Source organism: Hemiscyllium ocellatum, chromosome 10, assembly GCF_020745735.1.
Source record: "Hemiscyllium ocellatum isolate sHemOce1 chromosome 10, sHemOce1.pat.X.cur, whole genome shotgun sequence".
NCBI lineage: Eukaryota > Metazoa > Chordata > Chondrichthyes > Orectolobiformes > Hemiscylliidae > Hemiscyllium > Hemiscyllium ocellatum.
The window spans coordinates 95,902,476-95,923,853 of record NC_083410.1 but is presented as its reverse complement, the minus strand read 5'-3'; the positions used below and the strand labels follow the sequence as shown (position 1 = coordinate 95,923,853).

Below are 21,378 nucleotides of genomic sequence, written 5' to 3'. Positions count from 1 at the left end.
CGTGTCTGTGTGGGTTTTCTCCGGGTGCTCTGGTTTCCTCCCACAATCTGAAGATGTACAGGTTAGGTGGATTGGCCATGCTAAATTGCCCCATAGTGTCCAGGGATGTGAGGCTAGGTGGATTGGCCATGGGAAATGCAGGGCTATAGGGATAAGGTGGGGTGGGTCTAGGTGGGATGCTCTTTGAAGGATTGGTATGGACCCGATGGGCCAAGTGGCCTGCTTACACACTATCAGGGTGTTAGATCAATTGGGTATCAGATGATCTGGTGATACCTGATGAGCTGGGTAGATTATCTCAGTTCAGAGTATTAGATCACTTGACATTGGTGGCAATTCCCAAATTGATCAATGATATGAGCCATGTGCTGGCAGATAGGTCAAGACTCATTGGTTAGCATGGATGAGTGGGAGCAAAGGGTCTATTTCCATGCTGTTAGACTCTATGACTCTAACAGGAGCAAGAAGTTAAAAATCACACAACACCAGGTTATAGTCCAACAGGTTTAATTGGAAGCGCAGTAGCTTTCGGAGCGACGCTCCTTCATCAGGTGATTGCCAATCACCTGATGAAGGAGCGTCGCTCCGAAAGCTAGTGTGCTTCCAATTAAACCTGCTGGACTATAACCTGGTGTTGTGTGATTTTTAACTTTGTACACTCCAGTCCAACACCAGCATCTCCAAATCAGGAGCAAGAAGAGTTGTCTGCATCACATCTTCTGTCGAAACGGTCAATACAAAGTATATTTCTGCAAACACAGAAAGCATGAGAACCAGAAGTCAAATATTACATACCACCTTTCATCATGCCCACTTCATAGCATTTACGCAGTCTGCAGGCTTGGCAGCTCTTCCTGCGGTTTTTATCGATGGTACATTGGTTTGTGGCAGGGCACATGTAGTCATTGTGTCCTGGAAAGAAAAGAGAGATCCCAGATAAATTTCAACCACAGCAAACAATCTTCCTGTCTCAACAACAAGGTGCCTTTAATTATCATGCCTTTAATGCAGCAAACCATCTGAAGCCACTTTACAGGAGCATTTTCAAACAAATTGGATGCCATAAAGGGACTCTAAGGTGGGTGACTAAACACTTGGTCAAAGACCAAAGTTTTAACAGGCATCTTGAAAGGAGGAGAGGCTTAATGGTGTAAGGATGAAATTTCAAAGGTTAGGCTTAGATTTTTGAAGTGGACAGGCAGGAGGCTGTAAGAACACAGCAAGCCAGGCAGCATCAGAGTGGCATGGTGGCTCAGTGGTTAGCACTGCTACCTTACAGTGCCAGAGATCCCAGGTTCAATCCCAGCCTGGGGTGACTGTGTGGAGTTTGTACATTCTCCCCACGTCTGCATGTATTCCTTCCGCGTGCTCTGGTTACCTCCCACAGTCCAACAATGTGTGGGTCAGTTGAATTGGCAGTGATAAATTGCCCCATAGTGTTCAGGGATGTGCATTAGTCAGGGGTGAAAAGTAGGGGAATGAGTGGGTTACTCTTCAGTGGGTTGGTGTGGACTTGTTGGACTGAAAGGCCTGTTTTGACAATGGAGGGATTCTATGTATCAGGAGATGGAGAAGTTAACATTTCAGGTATAACTGTTCTCCACCTTTTGATGCTGCCTGGCTTGCTGTGTTCTCCCAGCCTCCTGCCTGTCTATGTTGGATTCCAGCACCTGCAGTATTTTTATTTCTAACTTACACTTTTGAAGACATCGCTGGAGCAATCTCGTAGCACAAGAGGCCAGGATTGGATGGGGGTCGTGGTGGGATGGGGGCAAGGATGGTTGTAGGATTTGGGCAGTGTATGTAAATAGGAATAGACTTAGTGATGGAGGGATTTGGAAATAATGGTTAGAACTCTAAACTCTTTTTACTTTAATTGCTAGACCATGAATGAATGTATATCAAACACAGAGGTGATGGATGAACTTGCTGCAATTTAAGATGCTACGCCACTGTGACTGTGGTTAAACCACATTACTCCACAAGTCCCACCATGACAATGTATGTTTGGATTAGATCGGCAAAATGGCCAGTTGTTGTCCTGATGAATTGCCATCCAGGTTCCCGAAATGAACTTAAAAATAATCAGTTTATTATAAAACAAAACTCATTTCTTAAAAACAAGTGACTTAACTGGTTAACATACAAACCACAGGCTAGAATGAGAATTGTGTACCCTTTTAATCCCAAGCAGACATACTCACACAACACAAAAGACAACAAAGACTTTGCAGAGACAATATTTTCAAAGGGCAAAGAAATGTCCCTATTAGTCAATGGCCTGAGAAACTAAGAATTGAATCGATGAATTTTCTTAGTCCATTAGATTTCTCGAAGAAATGAAATTACTGACATCCATAGACCAATGGGAGATTTTCCGAACCAGCATTAGTTCGGAAGGTAATCAAAGTTTGTTCCAACTCTTTCAAAACTGGTCAAAGTTCAGTTTCTCAGGTTTTAGTCAGTTTATTGAGCTGTGGAAACTTCTTTTCCTCAGGTTCTCCAGTACTTTAACCACAAGGGAGAGAAAGACTTGCCTTACAGCCTTGGAGGTTTACTTTCTAATGACTCACTATGAAACAGAAACCAAGTGCAGAAAACGCTGCTAGGCAACAATCACCACATGGCCACATAGTGTCTTCCAAGGCCAGGTTTTCCAGCAATTAAGGGCAATTAACCCCATCTCTTAACTTCCTAAGAGCTTTGCTTGGCTAGTTTCCAAAATCTCTTGATTTTCTGCAATCAGCAAGTGGATCGCTGCCCACACTAATCTGTTAATTAATCTTAATTATTGTTTATAGTCCTGATTTGGAAGGATTTGCACGGATGCCGTATCCCTTTTCGTCAATGTACAAATTTCAGCTTTACACCAGTGTGCTGAGCTCTGCACTCGGTTTATTGGTCAAGGAACACCTTGCTTACAGATGCTGGAACACCACATGACATTCTTGAACAGGAAGCAGAGTGTAGTGCTCCCATGATTCCATAACATGAGCCATTGGCAGGTCAAAGCTCCATGTCAGTTGCACAAACTCATGAAAACCCAACCCGGTCCCAGAAAAATAAGCCAACCTAGCCCTAACTAAGAAAAATGGAGATGCTCAAGATTCCTTTTGGGGTCCAAGGGACTGAGGTCAATACAGGCATCTCCAAAGGCTACACCAATGGCCTGGCTGCAATTACTAGGGGCATCAGATCAAAGAAGCCATGCCAAGCAAGCACTTCTGAGAATGTGATGAAATTAGTCAATAATTATCTGTAAGGAGTTGGGAGCTAATTGTTACGTCACTGTAGATCCAGGGTGTCACATACAATACTGCACTGCAGTCAGACACTAAATAGCCTCAGTGCACAGCAGATGGTGAGGGCTGTGTGATGGATATATGAAGAAAAGCTCTGCCATTTGTATCTGAACATGCGATTAATTTTCACAGCTGGGAGCACAATTAGTTATAGTGTTAGCATATCGCAAATTGACAGCTTTTGCTGATATTCGCAGTTGGAGCCCAGAGTGAGATAGAGGAAGAGACAGAGGGGCTGTGGTAGCATCCTGTTATTTTCACAATTGGCAAGGCAGTGCCAGCTGCTGATCTGGCTTCAGAAGGCTTTTTATTTATACAGTTACAGATTCCTGAAGGAGATTCCGTTCTTTCTACACAGCTCTGTGATGTGCCAGAGGTGCCCCGGGTCCTACTGGGAGGGTGCAAATATCTGCAATACCCCTGTCCCTCTGTGCCCCTTCCATCTGCTGCTGGTGAGGATGGCCTTTTTCAGAAAATAGGCAGGACCCAACCTTCTATGGACTGTCCATTACCCCCAGCGCAAAAAACAGGCAATTCTCCAACGAGAAATCTTACAGGCTGGATTTAGAGTCATAGAGATTTACAGCACGGAAACAGACCCTTCAGTCCAACTTGTCCATGCCAACCAGATGTCCATAAGAGCATAAGACTGTAAGATATAGGAGCAAAAATTAGGCTAATCAGCCCATTGGATCTGCTCCGCCATTCAATCATGGCCGATAGATCTTTTCAACTCCATTCTCTTGCTTCCTCCCCGTAACCTTTGATTCCTTTGTCAAGAAACTATCTATCTCTGTTTTCAATATACTCAATGACCTGGCCTCCACAGCTTCTGTGGCAATTAATTCCACAGAATCACCACTCTAAATTAATGTCCTAAATTACTCTAGTCTCATTTGCCAGCATTTGTTCCATATCCCTCTATACCCTTCTTATTCATAAAGCTCTCCAGATGTCTTTTAAATGCTGTAACTATATCAGCCTCCACCACTTCCTCTGGTAGCTCATTCCATACCCGTACCACCCTCTGTGAGAAAACTTGCTCCTTAGGCCCCTTTTAAATTTTTCCCCTCTCACCCTAAAACTGTGCCCTCAAGCTTTGGACTCCCCTACCCTGGGGAAAAAAATCCTTAGCTATTCACTCTATCCATGCCCCTCATGATTTTATAAGCTTCTATAAGGTTCTCTAACTCTGGCAGAATGCTTGTAAATCTTTTCTGAACCCTTTCAAGTTTCACAACTTCCTTCCTATAGCAAGGAGACCAGAACTAAAGTGGCCTAACCAATGTCCTATGCAGCTGTAACATGACCTCCTGTACTCAATGCACTGGCCAATAAAGGAAAGCATACCAAACGTCTTCCTCACTATCTTGTCTATCTATAACTCCATTTTCATGGAACTATGAACCTGCACTCCAAGGTCTCTTGGGTATTTAGAGTAGGCTTGTCAAACATATAGCAGAGACAGAAAGAGAAAGAGAGAGAGAGTGTGTGTGTGAGAGAGAGAGAGAAAGAGAGACAGAGATTGGGCAAGGAAGTGAAAGAGTGTGTGAGGATGTCAGAGAATGTGTGCGCGAGTGAGGAATTGTGAGAATGGGCGAGGGGAAGTGATAGAGTGGATAAGTGCCTGTAAGAAAGAGAATGTGCATGCATAAGAGACTATGTGAGTATGAGGGAATGTGAGGATATGTGGGTGAGAGAGAGAGACACTCTGTGTGGGAGGAAGTGAGAAACATTGAGTAATTATGTGATGGAGAGTGTGTGTATGTCTGTGTTACTGTCTGTGTGTGTACACGCGCACATCTATGTATGTGTCTATGTATGCATCTGTGTGAATGCGTGGGTGTATGTGAGTGTATGTACATATATATATGTGTGCATGTCTGTGTGTATGCGTGCATGTATCTGAATGTGTGTGTGTGTCTCTGTGTTTGTGGATGTGTCTGTGTATTACCATATGCATGTGTGTGTGTGTGTCAGTGTGTGTGTGCACGTGAAAGGTGGAGTGAGAGTGAACTCCATGACTGATTGAGGTAGACACATGCCCGTCATTCCTCTCCTCCTCCACCTCAAAAAGCAATCCACAAAAGAGGCTGGGAAAAGAAAAAAGAGGAATACTGAAGCTGGTAGGCAACACATATCCAATCCAACTTTCAAATTCATCTTGGTCACCTCAGAATGTGAGCCACCAGAGGCAACAGCAAGTTCATTCACGGAAGGTAGCTAATCTCCACTCCCTCCTCTGGCAAGGCAGGGTTTATAACCAAGATAGGATAATAAATGTTTTAGTAGTTAGCTCTGCTGCTTGGCACTTTTGATATTTTTTTCAAAAAGTTAGTCGTTCTCTTAAATATTCAATTAATGAGTTTGGATCTTTTCAACTCATGTTTACTGTTGTGTTAAAGTCTACCTTCTGAAATTTGTTCTCTAGTCACATCCACTACCCCCCCGCTCCTCTGTCCCCGGCAGCGCCCCCCACCCCCACCAACCCCTATTGCTCCACATCATCTCCCAGGTGAAAGACACTGTGGTTTCCCCTGGAGAAAAGCTGGACAACCCCGATTGAGTGTGATGCCAATGCTAGCAGGGGAGTATCCCTTGGGACTGGGTTACGCAGGTTGATGACTGGGTTTGGGAAGCAGCAGTAGCTCATCCAGAAATGGTTTCTGTGTCCTTATCACCTTATAACACCATAATTATGAATAGTTTAGCTAGGGCCCACCCTGCCTCCAGTGAAAGCATTGGACACCTCAAACAAAACTTGGTTGGAAATGCAACAGATGGGAGGGTGCGTTTTGAGAAGATTTGTAGCTCAGGTTGAGGTTCTGGATGTAGGATTGCTCGCTGATCTGGAAGGTTCATTTTTAGACGTTTCGTCACCATACTAGGTAACTTAGACTTAGACTTAGACTTAGACTTACAGTGTGGAAACAGGCCCTTCGGCCCAACAAGTCCACACCGACCCGCCGAAGCGAAACCCACCCATACCCCTACATATACCCCTTACCTAACACTATGGGCAATTTAGCTTGGCCAATTCACCTGACCCGCACATCTTTGGACTGTGGGAGGAAACCGGAGCACCCGGAGGAAACCCACGCAGACACGGAGAGAACGTGCAAACTCCACACAGTCAGTCGCCTGAGTCGGGAACTGAACCCAGGTCTACAGGCGCTGTGAGGCAGCAGTGCTAACCACTGTGCCACCGTGCCGCCCTAACATCATCAGTGAGCCTCCAGATGAAGCACTGGTGGTATGGCCTGCTTTCTATTTATGTGTTTGGGTTTCCTTGAGTTGGTGGTGTCATTTCCTGTGGTGACGTCATTTCCTGTTCATTTTCTCGGGGGAGGGTGGTAAATGGGATCCAAGTCATTGTGTTTGTTGATAATGGGAGGGCCTTAGCTATTTGTCCCATTAATGTCCAGTTCAATTCAGATAAACGTTAAGGAGACAGAGATTAGGCCCTTATGTAATGTGCTGCTTATATCATAAAGTACTTTGGTGAGATCCAGTAACAACATTATATAAAGATGATTGCGGTATTGGGTAAGATATTATAAATATTACTGTACAAAGATGAAATTAGAACTGAGAGGTTATAAATGGGGAAAGACTGAATCAGTTCAGGGTTTTTTCTCTTGTAAAGAAAATGTTGAGAGGTGACCTCTGAGATATCTTTGCAATTATGAAGAGTTTTGATAGTGCGGGTAGAAAGAAAATCTTTCCACTTGTGAGGTCGCCAAAGTAAGATAAATATAAGATAGTTACTGATCAAGACGATAAGGAATACAGACGAAACCTCTACTTAGAGTGGTGCGAATCTGGAATTTATTACCAAATAAGAGGAGCAGTTGAGGCAAAGAGGATAGATGTATTTAAGGGGAAACTAGACAAGTATGGGGGAGAAAGGAATAAGTGGTTCCACTGATAGGCTGAGATAAAACAGGGGGAAGAGAGCAAGAGTAAAAAATGAGGTCTGCAGATGCTGGAGATCACAGCTGAAAATGTGTTGCTGGTCAAAGCACAGCAGGCCAGGCAGCATCTCAGGAATAGAGAATTCCTGATGAAGGGCTTATGCTCGAAACGTCGAATTCTCTATTCCTGAGATGCTGCCTGGCCTGCTGTGCTTTGACCAGCAACACATTTTCAGCGGAAGAGAGCAAGAGCCAGGTGAACTGAATGGCCAGATTCTGTACCGCTCAGTACAATCTTACTGTTCGGATGTTGTTCGTTATCATGAACAGCTAAAGGAATTCTTCTCTGTCAGGGACAGGATGCTTTCTTGAGACGTATCTTTGACAGGAAGTGGCAGGCGATTCTATTGACGCAGTTTTTAACTTGCAGTTAGCAGACAAAACACATGAAGCACGGTGGCGTTGCTGGAAGGGCAGGCTACTTCTTGAAGTCTCACCTTTTTACCATCTACTTCTCCAATTTTACTGCACTCAGGACAGCTGTGAAAGGATAGAGCTGGGGAAACTGCACTAGAGATGAGCTGCAGCTTTTGAATAAAATGCACAACATTTAAGGCCAACGGAGATTGATAATAAAATTGGTGGGTGGCGGGGGGGGGGGGGGGGGGGGGTCCTTGTTCTTTTGGTAAAGGCAAGCAATCTAAATTGACAATAAAAATCAAAAGCAGTGACAGGCTCCTGACAAATAAAGACATCTCTCTTGTTTCCGCTGTAGACAGCTATAAAGTGCCGTTATAAAAATGTTCAAAGCATCTCCTCTGAATTGTGTGCAATATCTGCTTTTAATAAAACATCATTGAATCGGTGAAAAACGTAGCCACTCAGTTTCAGACACTCACTCAGCTCCCTCCCTCCAATTACTCGCTTCTCCTTAAAAAGGAATCTGGTTCTACAGCAGTTAAGGAAACCAAAACAATTGCTTAATAAGCTCTGATAAAGGTTTGTGAACTTATTCAAATGACTCAATGCTACTCCGATGGTTTGCAAGGTCACTTGGGTGAATCCCCACTGAAGGCTTTAAAGCATATTTGTCTGACACAGAAATAAAGAACAGAGCACCCTTGTATAACTGTGTGAGGGTGTGGTGTTTAGGAATGCAGAGTAAAGTAATAAAACAGCTTCATAACCTCACATTGACAGATCCATCAGCTGCGAGCACTTAATAGTCCGAGTAGCACTAATCAGTTGATCGTTTCGGAATTCATGCAATCACAGACTGTTTACTCGATGACTCAAGTGTGGGTAATTGTAGCCTATAACAGGATCAATCTGATGGGAGTCAAACCTGTGTTTTACATCTGAGTTGAGGGTGTGTTGCTGGGAAAGCACAACAGGTCAGGCAGCATCCCAGGAGAAGGAAAATCGACATTTCGGGCCAGAGCCCATCATCAGGAATGAGGAAGGGCTCCGGCCCGAAATGTCAATTTTCCTGCTCCTCGGATGCTGCCTGACCTGCCGTGCTTTTCCAGCAACACGCTCTCGACTCTGATCTCCAGCATCTGCAGACCTCACTTCCTCCTTGTGTTTTATACCCATCTACTATTACAGTTCATGGGCATCAATATGGAGAGCAATGCCAGCTGAAATAACTGCACAGAAGCCGGTATCCGGTCGCCAAGTCACTCTTTATTTCCAGTCCTTGACACTGACCCAGCTCCCTCAGAGCCAGCTCTCAGAGTGAGTAGAACCTCTGACACTCCTGTTCTTGTGTGTCAGCCAGGGCTCCCTGATTGGACCATTAACAGCCCCAATCAGGGAACTCATATTCTATGAGGTCCACTTGGCTGACTTCATTACAATCACTACATCCCTCCTCTTCTGAGTCCAGGGACATAGGCTCGTTCTTTATCTTGTCGTGTCTCTAGGGGCATTTCAGTATCTGGTCAGGTTCCTCTGGCTCTGCACTGGTCGCCGTCAGTAATTTGCTGTTGCGCCCAAAGCGTCTTGGAAGAAATTAATTTCCTTCTTCCGCCAGCAAAGGCATCGATGTGGTGACATCCACCGTCTACAGCTCAGATTCAGATGTCTCTTCAACTCTTGGTGGAAAGGGAGAACCCAAGGGCTCCAGGAGCCTTCCTGACTGTACTGAGGAGCTTGGCACATCTTGTTCCCACCCTGTTTGCGAGTTTGCAGCTTTCATATGGCCCACGTGATTGTTCCCGAACTTTATACATCACTGGCCCTGACCTCACACCAACTACGGAGAAAGTGAGCACTGCAGATGCTGGAGATGAGAGTCAAAAAGTGTAGTGCTGGAAAAGCACAGCAGGTCAGGCAGCATCCCAGGAGCAGGACAGTCCACGTTTCGGGCATTTTCTCCTGCTCCTCGGATGCTGCCTGACCTGCACTTTTCCAGCGGCCCGCTTTTTGACTCACATTGACTCTGCCTCTTACCCATGCAGGGCCACTTCTGTAGTTCCTACACCAAACTTTGTCCTCTGAAGTAAACTGTCTCCCTCGCTTAATGCAGCCTTGTGTCCAAAACTGGTGTCTCTGATGCCATTTCACCTCCCACCCCCGGTCTGAGAAGATCAGATTTAACCTGGTGTGGAGGCTTCTTCCCATTAGCAACTCTGCTGGAGCTATCCCTGTAGTTACATGAGAGATGGTCCCATACTCAAATGGAAACCGAAACCATTTGGTACCTACTGAAGCTGTAGGCTGTTTCTTTCAGCCTGCCTTCAAAATTTGCTCTTTCTGCCAGGCCATTGGATGATGGATGGTACGGCGCTGTCCTTAAATGCCGTATCCCATTTGAATTTAGGAAATACTCAAATTCCCTGCTGGTAAACGACGGCCTGTCATCTGTGACCAACTTTTCTAGGAATCCATGTATTGCGAAAGATGCGCACAATTTTTCTATCATTGTCTCCATGGTTGATGAATGAACTCTATGTTTTGCCCAGCCACTTTGAGTGGGCGTCCACAATGACTAAGAACATTGAGCCCAGGAAAGGATCTGTGTAGTCGATGGGTAACCAAGTCCAGGATTTACCCAGCCAATCCCAGAAATGTGGGGGAGCAGCTAGTGGTCAGTTTTGTCCTTGTTGGGACTCTGGCCACCAATGTGGCTATGACCACCAGACATAACGTCTTGCCAACATCTTTATTTTGGACACCCCTGGCTGACCCCAGTGGAGTTCAGCCAGTCTCTGGTGGTGACCTTTGCTCGGGACAATCACTCCTGCCCCTCATGATAATATGCCGGTCTCGACAGGGTTCTGGTCTCTCATGGGTCCAGAAAGGTTTCAATTCTGGTTTTGATGGCCTTCTTGATTACCTCATCATCACCAGTTGCATCCAAAATCCGATATTGTCAGTTGTGACTGGAAGTGTGCCCAGAAAATTTAAAATCATTACGGACTCTTCCAGTGGAGGTATCCCCGGTAGTGTAGCTGCCAATAGGAGGCAGCTCAATGCATCTTTCATTTTTTTTTAGATTAGACTAGACTTACAGTGTGGAAACAGGCCCTTCGGCCCAACAAGTCCACACCGACCCGCCGAAGCGCAACCCACCCATACCCTTACATTTTACCCCTTACCTAACACTACGGGCAATTTAGCTTGGCCAATTCACCTGACCCGCACATCTTTGGACTGTGGGAGGAAACCGGAGCACCCGGAGGAAACCCACGCAGACACGGGGAGAACGTGCAAACTCCACACAGACAGTCGCCTGAGTCGGGAAGTTGCTACTTGGCTTCCCGGACGGTGTTCTAACTTGTAATTAAATACACTTAGTATTAGAGCCCACTGCTGAATTCAGCCTGAAGTTATGAGAGACACTGCTTTGTCTTCTTTAAGTAGATCGAGCAAGTGTTTGCAGTCCATTATTATTACAAATTTACATCCATATAGGTATTGGTGGAACCTCCATGGCTCCAAACACGACCGCCAAACCTCCCTTCTCTATCTGGACAATTTTATGCTCTGTGTTAGCCAAAATCCTGAATGCAAACACGACTAGGCATTCCTCTCTATTGGGCCACCAATGAGCTACCCCGAGATCGTACCGGAAGGCATCATATGTCAATACCAGATCTCACTTGGGATCATAGCATGCCAACACCCTAGAGGACGACAGATGTTCCTTCATGTCCCAGAAAGCAATGGCTAGGTTATGTGGCCATTTCCAAGGCTGACCCATTTTTAGGAGTTGATGGAGTTATAGGGGGGAGGCCATGTTATGTATGAACATTCGGTAATAACTCACCAACCCAAGGAAAGACCTAAACTCTGCTTTAGAGATGGGAGCCGGTGCACCTTTGATCACCCTCACTTTATCTTCCAGTAGATGTAGCCCATCCTTGTCAATTCTGTAGCCCAAGTAGGTCGTTGGGGGTGCTTGGAATATGCATTTTGTGCTTCATTGGCATACATCTGGCTGGGAGAAACATCTAAAGACTACGTCCAAGTTCTCTAAGTGCTCCTTCTGGTCTTTCCTGTTATTAGCATGTCACGTAGATAAATGGCAACCTGGGGTAAATCTTGCAAAATGTTCTCCATTGTTCACTGAACAATTGTTGAGGATGACAATACCCCAAGCAGCAGTCTCATATATTGGTATAAACCCTTATGGGTATTAATTGGAGCATTCGGCTGGGAATCCTCATCTAACCGCAATTGCAAGTACATGTGACTCATGACCAGCTTTGGGAAGGACAGTGGATAAGTGCTCTATGTGTGGGACCGGGTATTTATCTAGCTGTGAAAAGCAGTTTACTGTTTGTTTAATACCTTGTGTGCGACTGAGCCAATGACATCATGAGGTTTCAAAAGAGTAACCCATCTTCTCAGTGTGATATTCTGCAGCCCCCGACTAGATGAGACAGATACTTTCTTTACAAAATACTAATCCATAGTGACTATAACAACAGAGATTCCTGAAACTGTTTCGGGCAACCGAGGGGTCTGTTTCCGTGCTGTATACCTCTAATGACTCTATGACAAGGGTTGATAGGGGTAGAAGAGCTTTCTGAGTCACGTGGACACCATCATTTTTAGCAAGCGTGTTTAACTTCATTGTTAGATTTCCATGAATGTTTTTACTCCGCAATGAAAACTCTCTGCAGTAACAGGCTAGATGTCTAATGACACCTCTCCCAACTTTACAATGCTCTTTACTTCATGTCTCCTTTATAACTGGTGAACACAGGGATGTCAGTCAGTCCCAGGGTAACAACGGAGAATGGGGCAGGGCATGAGTGAGCTGTCAGACACTCCCACATTTAAACCAGCTGTTCTTATCAGTTTCAGACTTGTCAATTGCAAGCAGTTTCACACCACATTGAAATGTGAATTAAGAATGGTATTTCCGGGAAGTACTCCAAGGCTCTCATTCAAACCTTGTTTAGTTACTCTGCAGTTGGATGGGAGGGTTGCTGCCTATGCCAGACTCGTTGGCCATCCCCAATGCTATGGCGAAGGTGGTAAGCCTCCCTCTTAAATTGTGGCACTGCCCGTGGTTGTAAACCCATCCAGAGGGTTGAAGGTCCAGTTTTATGACCCAGTGGGTCATACGAATGAAGAGATAGTCTCCACTCTAATACGCAATAGACGGTGGTCACACAGTTTCCTCAAAGCCTCTCCATGCTACACATGACTGTACATGATACATTTTGCATTAGAACCAATTGCAACAAAGCAGGAACTAGGATTTAGTTCCTGGATTGTCACAGGAAATGTTGGTCTGTGGCCAACACAGTAGTTGCGCATGTGTGGTTTGCATGGGATCGTGCTGCCCTTGTCGACATTAACTACTATGAGTTTGGAAGTTGCAGTTACACAGACGTAAGGATTAGTGTTTCAGTTCAAACAACACAGGGTGTGAGTTACTGCAGTCTATAGCGACTCGGAAACCATGGATAAAATTTAGTCCTCTTGGTGGTACCCATTTATTTAGAATCCTGACAGCGTGGAAACAGGCCCTTCGGCACAATGACTCTCCAAAGAATAACTCACCCAGATCCATTCCCCTACTACTCTACATTTACCCCGAACTAATGCACCACGTCCACATATCCCTGAACACTACGGGCAATTTAGCATGGCCAATTCACCTGACCTGCACATCTTTGGACTGTGGGAGGAAACCAGAGCACCCAGAGGAAACCCACGCAGACACGGGGAGAACGTGCAAACTCCACACCGACAGTCTGCCTGAGGCTGGAGTTCAACCTAGGTCCCTGGCATTGTGAGGCAGCAGTACTAACCACTGAGCCACCATGCCGCCCTCAAATTGGTCATACCATTGAGGCAGGAATCTGCCACGGCTCAGTTGCCACACGCTCACCTCTCATTGAGAAGGTCAGCGGTTCAAATCCAGAGAGTTGAATCCAGGTTGATACTCCAGTACGGAACAGGGAAAGCCCTGTTGCCTAACAGTTGCTGTCTTCCAGACAGAATGCCAAACCAAAGCTTCCAGGTGAATGGCAAGATTCCACTGTGGTATTGCAAACAGCAGCATCCTCCTCCTGGACCAGTATTGATTCCTCATTCAGAATTTAAATCCAGTTGCTCTGGTCATTATCATGTTGTTGTTTGTGGGATCATCCCATCAGTAGTGAAGGGTTCACCTCATTGCTCCCATTGATTCAAGTACCTGTTGGATGTCAAATTCAAATCCAAAAACCAGAATTCTCCACTTTGCTACAATGGGGTTTTCTGGACGCTGACTCAGGGGTGGTGGAGGAGGGGGTGTGCGAAATTATAACTGAGCTGAGGGCCACCACGCAACAACGTTCCTCGTTTTGGAAAAGTCCTACTCTATATTCCAAGAAACCCAAAACTCAAGTTTCCATCATTAACTTCAATGAATGTGAGCGTGCCCTTACTGAAACAGGTGGTTACACTGTATACCTAGAGTGCAAAGTACGTTCAGGACCGATGCCATGTGTCAGACCACCCGTCACTAATTAATCATGAATAAAACCATAGAAAATAGGTGGAAGAGCAGGCCATTCAGCCCTTTGAGCCTGCCCCACCATTCAATGTGACCGTGGTTGATCCCTTTAGCCACAAGGCTCACGCCCAGCTCCCTCCTGAATATATCTAACAAACTGGCCCCAACAGCTTTCTGTGGGATAGAATTCCACAGGTTCACAACTCTCTGAGTGAAGAAATTCTTCTTCATCTCAGTCCTGAATGCCTTACCCCTTGTTCTTAGACTGTGTCCTCTAGCTCTGGGCTTCCCCAACATCGGGAACATTCTTCCCACATCAAGACTATACAGTCCCATCAGGATTTTATGTGTTTCTATGAGACTTCCCCCCTCACTCTTCTCAATTCCAGTGAGTACAAGCCCAGTCAATCCAGTCTTTCCTCTATGTCAGTCCTGCCATCCCGGGAATCAGGCTGGTGAACCTTCACAGGACTCCGTCAGTAGTAAGAATGTCCTTCCACAGACTGGGAGACCAGAGCTGCACACAATACTCAAGGTGTGGCCTCACCAAGGCCCTGTATAACTGCAGTAAGGCATCTCCACTCCAATACGCAAATCCTCAATAGACGGTGGTCACACAGTTTCCTCGAAGCCTATCCATGCTACACACAACCGTACATGATACATTTCGCATTAGACCCAATTGCAACAAAGCAGGAAGTAGGATTTAACTCCCGAATTGTCACAGGAAATGTTGGTCTTTGGCCAACACGGTAGATGTTTTAGCTGGATTTGGAAAAGTAGAGCAGACCTGTTATTTATCAAAAAGTCTGATCCGTATATCACTGGAATACCAAAAATGAGTGTTCATCTTCTCTCATGGTGATAAGAAGCAATCGCAAAGACAGTCATTCAGTCATTGGGATCATTAATAATATCTGCCCATACCTTTCCTTCCTTCCTCAACTGCAACAGGAAGGAGGGACAGGAAAATTCTAACATTAAACGCCACAAATCACAATCCCAAAGCCAGATGTAAATGACCTCCACCATTTTTAGGGAGGCAGTTGGTGAACCATGTAAATGCCCTGGGCAATGAGAAATGAGACACTTTGTCACAAGCTTAAATCCTGCATTGCCAGTGTAATTGGGAAATTAGATTAAACCGTTGCTTAGGAAGTGTGGCAGTGAAGCGGAACAGGATCCTGGCTCCAGCAGGGAAGCTGCCCTTTTCGCAAGCACTCCAGTGAACTTGGAGGAACAGAAGGACTTTCTACACAAACCTCCAACCAACCTCTTACAAAGTTCAGCCTCTGAACTCCCTCAGGAAAGAGAGGTAATTATAAGGATGTAAGTTCTCACCAGAACTCCATCAATAAACACATCGACTTAGATCCTATCTACCTTGCCTTGAGAGAAAAAAAGAAACGGAAATGACATCACCCCACCTGAAGAAATCAAGACCTATAAATAGAGAGGTGGGACATACCACCAGAGACTCTCACTGATGATGTTACCGCGTATGGTGACGAAACGTCTGAAAACAAACCTTCCAGCTCAGCGAACAAACTTACATACTTATCATCAACCTGAGCTACAAATCTTCTCCACAGAGGTAATTACATCATTAGTCTCACAAAAGACCAAGGCATCTCTCTCCATTGGAGAATGGTTATGTACAAGATAGGGCACAACTTCACGTCAAGTGACTACTACAGCCAGTTACTGAGAATGAACCCATGTTATTAACATCACTGTGCTCCACGGTTTAGCTCTGTATCAAATGTGGAGAGGTGAGAGATTCAGTACCCCGTTAAATTCCTCCACACCAGTCCTGCGAGTTGCCTTTGTTATATGCAGAGGTTCTGGGTCAGATCGAATGACTTGGGTATGTTAATATCCTTCTGGAAACTCTCCCATGTGGTGTAAAGAAGGCCAATCAATCAAAGAGAGACAGAAAAGTTTTTTATTGACCTGGCCAAATATGCTGAGTTACATCACTGGAGCAGGTGGGATTTGAACCTGGGTCTGATAGCTCAGAGACAGGGGCACTACCATTACGCCACAACAGCCCTTTGCCAGAGGAGTATATAATAACATCAGAAATCAGACTCAACCCGTCATGTAATCATCTCAACACACCAGCAATCATACACACCCAGTCATTATACCCGCAGTCAGAAGCAATCTTTCAGGTATTAGTATCAGGACAGTCAATGAGGAGAAAGTGAGCTCTGCAGATGCTGGAGATCAGAATCAAAGAGTGTGGTGCTGGAAAAGCACAGCCAGTCAGGCAGCGTCCAAGAAGCAGGAGAGTTTACGCTTCGAGCATAAGCCCTTCTTCATTACAATCTACATCAGGCAAAATGTCCAATACTGGGGTTGTTACACAACAAATAATCAGCTAGACTTGGTATCACTGAAACAGCTAACAGATGCAATTCCAAGTACAGTATTGGCATCACTGCACAGCATCATTACAAGTTACACAGTCTCATTACAATGGGCTACAGTACCTTTTAATTGTAAGGACTGAGTCGTATCACCACTGGTCAAGCTGAACAAATCCTAAAGGATATCGATAACAGATGGGCTTTGCAGCAGATAATGAGAAGACCAACAAGAGGGACAATCTGTTCACTCTTGTCCTCACCAGCCTATTTACATAGATGCATCTATACACAGTGATTTTGGGATGTAATACAGAGAAATGTGAGCTGATGCATTTGAATTGATGGGGTAAGGAAAAGCAAAATATACTGAATGGTACAGTTCTAAAGAGAGCGTGCAGGGACAGAGGGACTTTAGCCTCATGTGCGTAGATCGTTGAATATAGGATATCTTGAGAAAGTAGATAACAAGATATACAGGATCATAATCTTCATATAGAGGAAATGAGCTAAAGCAGAGAAGTGACAGTGAAGATTTAGAAAGTTCTGCTTAGGCCACAACTAAAATATCGCATCCAATTCTGGTCACCGCATCTTACAAAGGTGATTAAGGTCCACGGGAAAATGAGAAGGAGATTTATCAGGATATTTATTAGAGATCAAGGAAATTCAACTACATACAGTTAGGTTGGGGAAGCTAGAGTTTAAAAGAGATCTAATAGAGGGATAGAAGATTATGACAGGTTTTGACCAGGTGGACAAAGAAATCTGCTCCCAGCAGGTGATCACACATGGGTGAGGGGGCACAGTGTTAAGATTTTGGGCAAGAAATGGAGAATGGCTGTGAAGAAGAATTTTTTTAAAAGAAAATGGTAATGATCTAAAGCAGAGTAGCCATAGCTGGAGGATTAATGAGTTCAAAAAGGATCTGGATGGGCACTTGAAAGAAATGAACTTGCAGGGATGAAAGAATATTGGATTAGTCTGGAGAGCTAGTATAGACTCAATGGGCCAAATGGCCTCTTTCTGCACCTTAATGGCTCTGTGGCTTTGTGACCTTATTGTCCTAAATGCAATAAATTCAGAAGAGATCTAGTGAGTAAAAAAAACTGGATATCCACGAGATGCTGTGGGCTACAACAGTATAATCGCATTTTGCCTTGATTTGTGAAGTCGTGCCTGGCTCATCCATTATTGTTGAGCCTGGCGGTCTGCTGTCAGTCAATGTAGGATGTAGAAAAGCACACGGAAATTAGCCCCAGTCATGATGAGCACACACGTTAAGCAACAAAATAACATGCTAAAGACAGAGAAAAGCAATCGCACGCATTAGAAAGAATCTCTGCAATTGTGACATATCCAGCAGTGAATGCTGGTGCTTAATTGAACAGTTAACTGGAGGAGGTGGAGACTGTAGAAGCATCCCCAAGCTCAACACTGATGGAGCCCAGCACACAAGTGCAGAAGTCAAGGCTGAAGTATTTGCAACTACCTTTAAGCCAAAAGTGTTGAGTGATTTCTTTTTAACTCTGTCTTGGAATTGTGGTCATTGCTGGCAAGGCTGACACTTGTTATTAATTCCTAATGATCCACCTCAGCCTCTTCTGCAAAGTCAGCCTTCAGCTGGTTTGAATCGGGTAACACAAGCCATCAAAACATTGCTGAGCGCAGTGGGTTGTGCAAGTTTGTGGGCCCTAATAACACTCCACTGTTAGCGCCAAAGGCTTGTGTCCCAGAGCTTGATCCCATTACCTCAGCTGCTAGACAAAATGGAAAATTGCCCGGATGTGCCCTGCCCACAATAACAGTAAGGTGAAGCAAACCTGGCTCCTAAGAACCCATCAGTCCACTCCTGATTAATGGCAAAGTGATGGACGGTCTCATCAATAATACTTTTAAGCCACAATAACACAGAAAACGTTTGCTCACCAAAGCTCCGTTGGAATTCTGCCAGACCATTCTGCTCTAGCCTCATTACATCCTTGGTCCTAATATAGACCAAAAAAATCTGAATTTCAGAAGTGAAGTGAGAGCATTTGCCCTTAAAATCCAGACAGCATTTTGTATTGCATGCAAAGAAACCCTGATTTTTAAAAAAAATGAAAATACAGAGAAACCTCGATTATCCGAACACCAATTATCCGAAAATCGGATTATCCGAGGGAGATCTCGAGGTCCTGATAGAAACATTACATTAAAGATGTATTTTCAACAGTGATCATGGTCTTTTGTTTACAGTGATTAAACAGGCGCTGTCTCCAAATGACTGACCTCCCGCCCTCTCTCTCTCCTCTCACACTTTCCCTGAAGTTCTACACAGGGGTGTACCCTAAACTCCCCTTCCCCAGATAATCTCTCTAACATTGTCCTATATAGGGCAGAGGTGGAACCTGTCAAAAAGTTGCAGTAAAAAGTTGTGTGTGTGGCTGTGGCTGTGTGTATGTGTGTGTGCGCGCGCGAAACTCACCCCACAAAGGCAGCAGCAGCAGCATCAATCTTGTCGTTGGTGTCTAGTCCAGCTGCCCCGGAGACGGGGCGGGGGGAGGTGGATGGGGGTGTTCGCACAGGTGGGGGCGGTGGCAGTGTTGGACGGGGTCGGGGGGCGGGGGGCGGTGTTGGACGGGGATGGGGGCAGGATTCGCGCGCTGTGTGCTGCTGCCTCGTCCCCTGAACGGGCAGCAGACATTAAAACCTCCAACCCTCAGAGGAAAGGCATTTAATCGATTAACCGAATAATCCATTATCCGAACAAAATAGTGCCTGCCCATTTCATTCAGATTATCGAGATTCCCCTGTAATAGGTTTGCTGGAAAATTCATCACTCATTGCAGACTTACCTAGAGCAAAGGAAGTTATTTTGCTTTTAGCCTCATGACATTGCTGCCGTGATTTCTTAGGGCAATGTCTACGGCCCAAACATTTTCAGCTGCTTCATTAATGTCCTACCTTTCTTTCGCAATTGCTTCGATATTGAATCAGTCCGCACTTGCATGCAATAGGTCCTCACCAACGTTCACACTTGGACTAATATATGGATTATGACATTCATCCTACCCAAGTGCCAGGCAATACCCATCTCCAACAAGAAAGATAGAATCTAGAAGGCACTCTTTGACAATCAGTGGCATTATGAAGATTAGATTTGCCTACCAGAAATATCCAAGGGTTCACCACTGAACAAGACCTTCACTCAATCAGTTACAGAAACATTGTGATGACTAGAACAATTTATATATTGGCAATTCTGCAGCAGGTAACACAACTTTGGATTCCCCAAACCCTGTCTAACATGGACAAGACAGAAGTCATGACTGATCTGGGAGAAGTGCACTAAAGGTCAGCCCCACTACTCCACAGGCCATAACATGAAATCAAAACACTATCCTTAAGTCCCAATGTGACCGATCGTATATTTTCTCTATTTTCGTCTAAATAAACATAGAATTATTAATTTACTATGAAACTCACCCCATTCAATGAATATACAGAGCTAGTAAATATATGCAATTTGTAATATGAAAAAAAAGTTTACTCCTCTAACTAACCAAAAACATACTCCAACAAGCAGGTGGTAATAGTGAGGGAGAGATCACCAGTTTCTCCGGACTGCCTTCTGTGAGGGAGAAGTGTGTTTGGCAAGTTTGGGGTAGAGCAGAGTGTGACGCCATGAGCAAAGGACAAAGGAGAAGAGTAGATAATCAGGGCTTCCTTAAGAAACAGGAATGTGACTGCTGGATAGCTAGTCAGATTGGCGGCCTGAACTGGAGAAGCCTCGTGAAGAGACAGAGGAAGAAAGGAAGAGAGAAAGGAAACAACTGGGAATTGGAGCAGAGATCCAGACTGGGTCAGCATTGAAAAGTACAGTTCAAAGTGAGTGATGACAGTGGAATCTGGAATGGTGACTGAAACTGCTTCTCAGTCTTACCCGAGCAAGCTCTGTCTGTCAAGACCCCAGGGACAGTCGTGTGAGAGTAGAGCCTCTCAGTAATGAGCAGCCCTAGGAGATCCAGATTGAGAATCTGTGCAAAATCCCTGAGTTTGAGAGGCCACAAGGAGTGAGTGATCCCTGTGTGTCTGTGAGACAACGTAAACAGTGTTACATGCCATTGGAGGTTAGCTGCAGGAACTCTTCAAACTGAACCCAGCTGATTAGAGATCAGGAATTAAGTCCTACAAGCATCCTGATGGATCTGCAAAATCAGACAAACATCCATGTAAATATACACCCATCAGGTAAAGTGGTGGGGGGGAGGGGGTGGAATTGATTTTTCTTTGCACTTAAAAAAAATACTTTCTGATCAGTGGTGATAATTCTTGAAGGAAAAATGGTAAGGTGTAGAATGATCCAACGCCTGTTGATCTAATAGTGTTGTGCATGCAAGCTCTACTCTCACACGACTCTCCCTGGGGTCTTGGCAGACAGAGCTTGTTCAGTGTAAGATGGAGAAGCTCTTTCAGTCACTATTCCAGTAGAACAATTAGGCTTCACATTGAATTCACCACACATGCTAATTCAGAAACAGAAGACAACAGCTTATTCTGTCACAAGTTTTCTTCAACTGAAAAATCCAAATGTTATCTCCAAAACAGTTCAAGCGCAACAGCCATAAAACCCAGTAGTCAAAGAGTAAGATGTTTTCCCTAAAACAAGTTCAAGAAACCAATACCGGATTCATCTGGTGTCCAAGAAATGACTAGCTTAAAAAAAGTGTCAATGTGTCTTTTAAAAATAAAACAATCCAGGTAGCTCTACAATCCTTTAAACCAACTCCACAAAAATGGTTAAATAAGAAGTATTTTTATAATAGCATGATGAAATGTTCCCCATCTAC

At 44.7% G+C, this 21,378-nt stretch overlaps 1 protein-coding gene across 1 annotated transcript in view; it reads right to left on the bottom strand.

Moving 5' to 3' along the window:
• esr1 (estrogen receptor 1) overlaps positions 1-21,378 on the bottom strand; it is a 305,431-nt gene that overhangs the window by 182,160 nt on the left and 101,893 nt on the right. Inside the window, exon 3 of the mRNA XM_060831156.1 lies at positions 796-912. Coding sequence (XP_060687139.1) covers positions 796-912 — 117 coding nt within the window. The remainder of the gene's footprint in view (positions 1-795; positions 913-21,378) is intronic.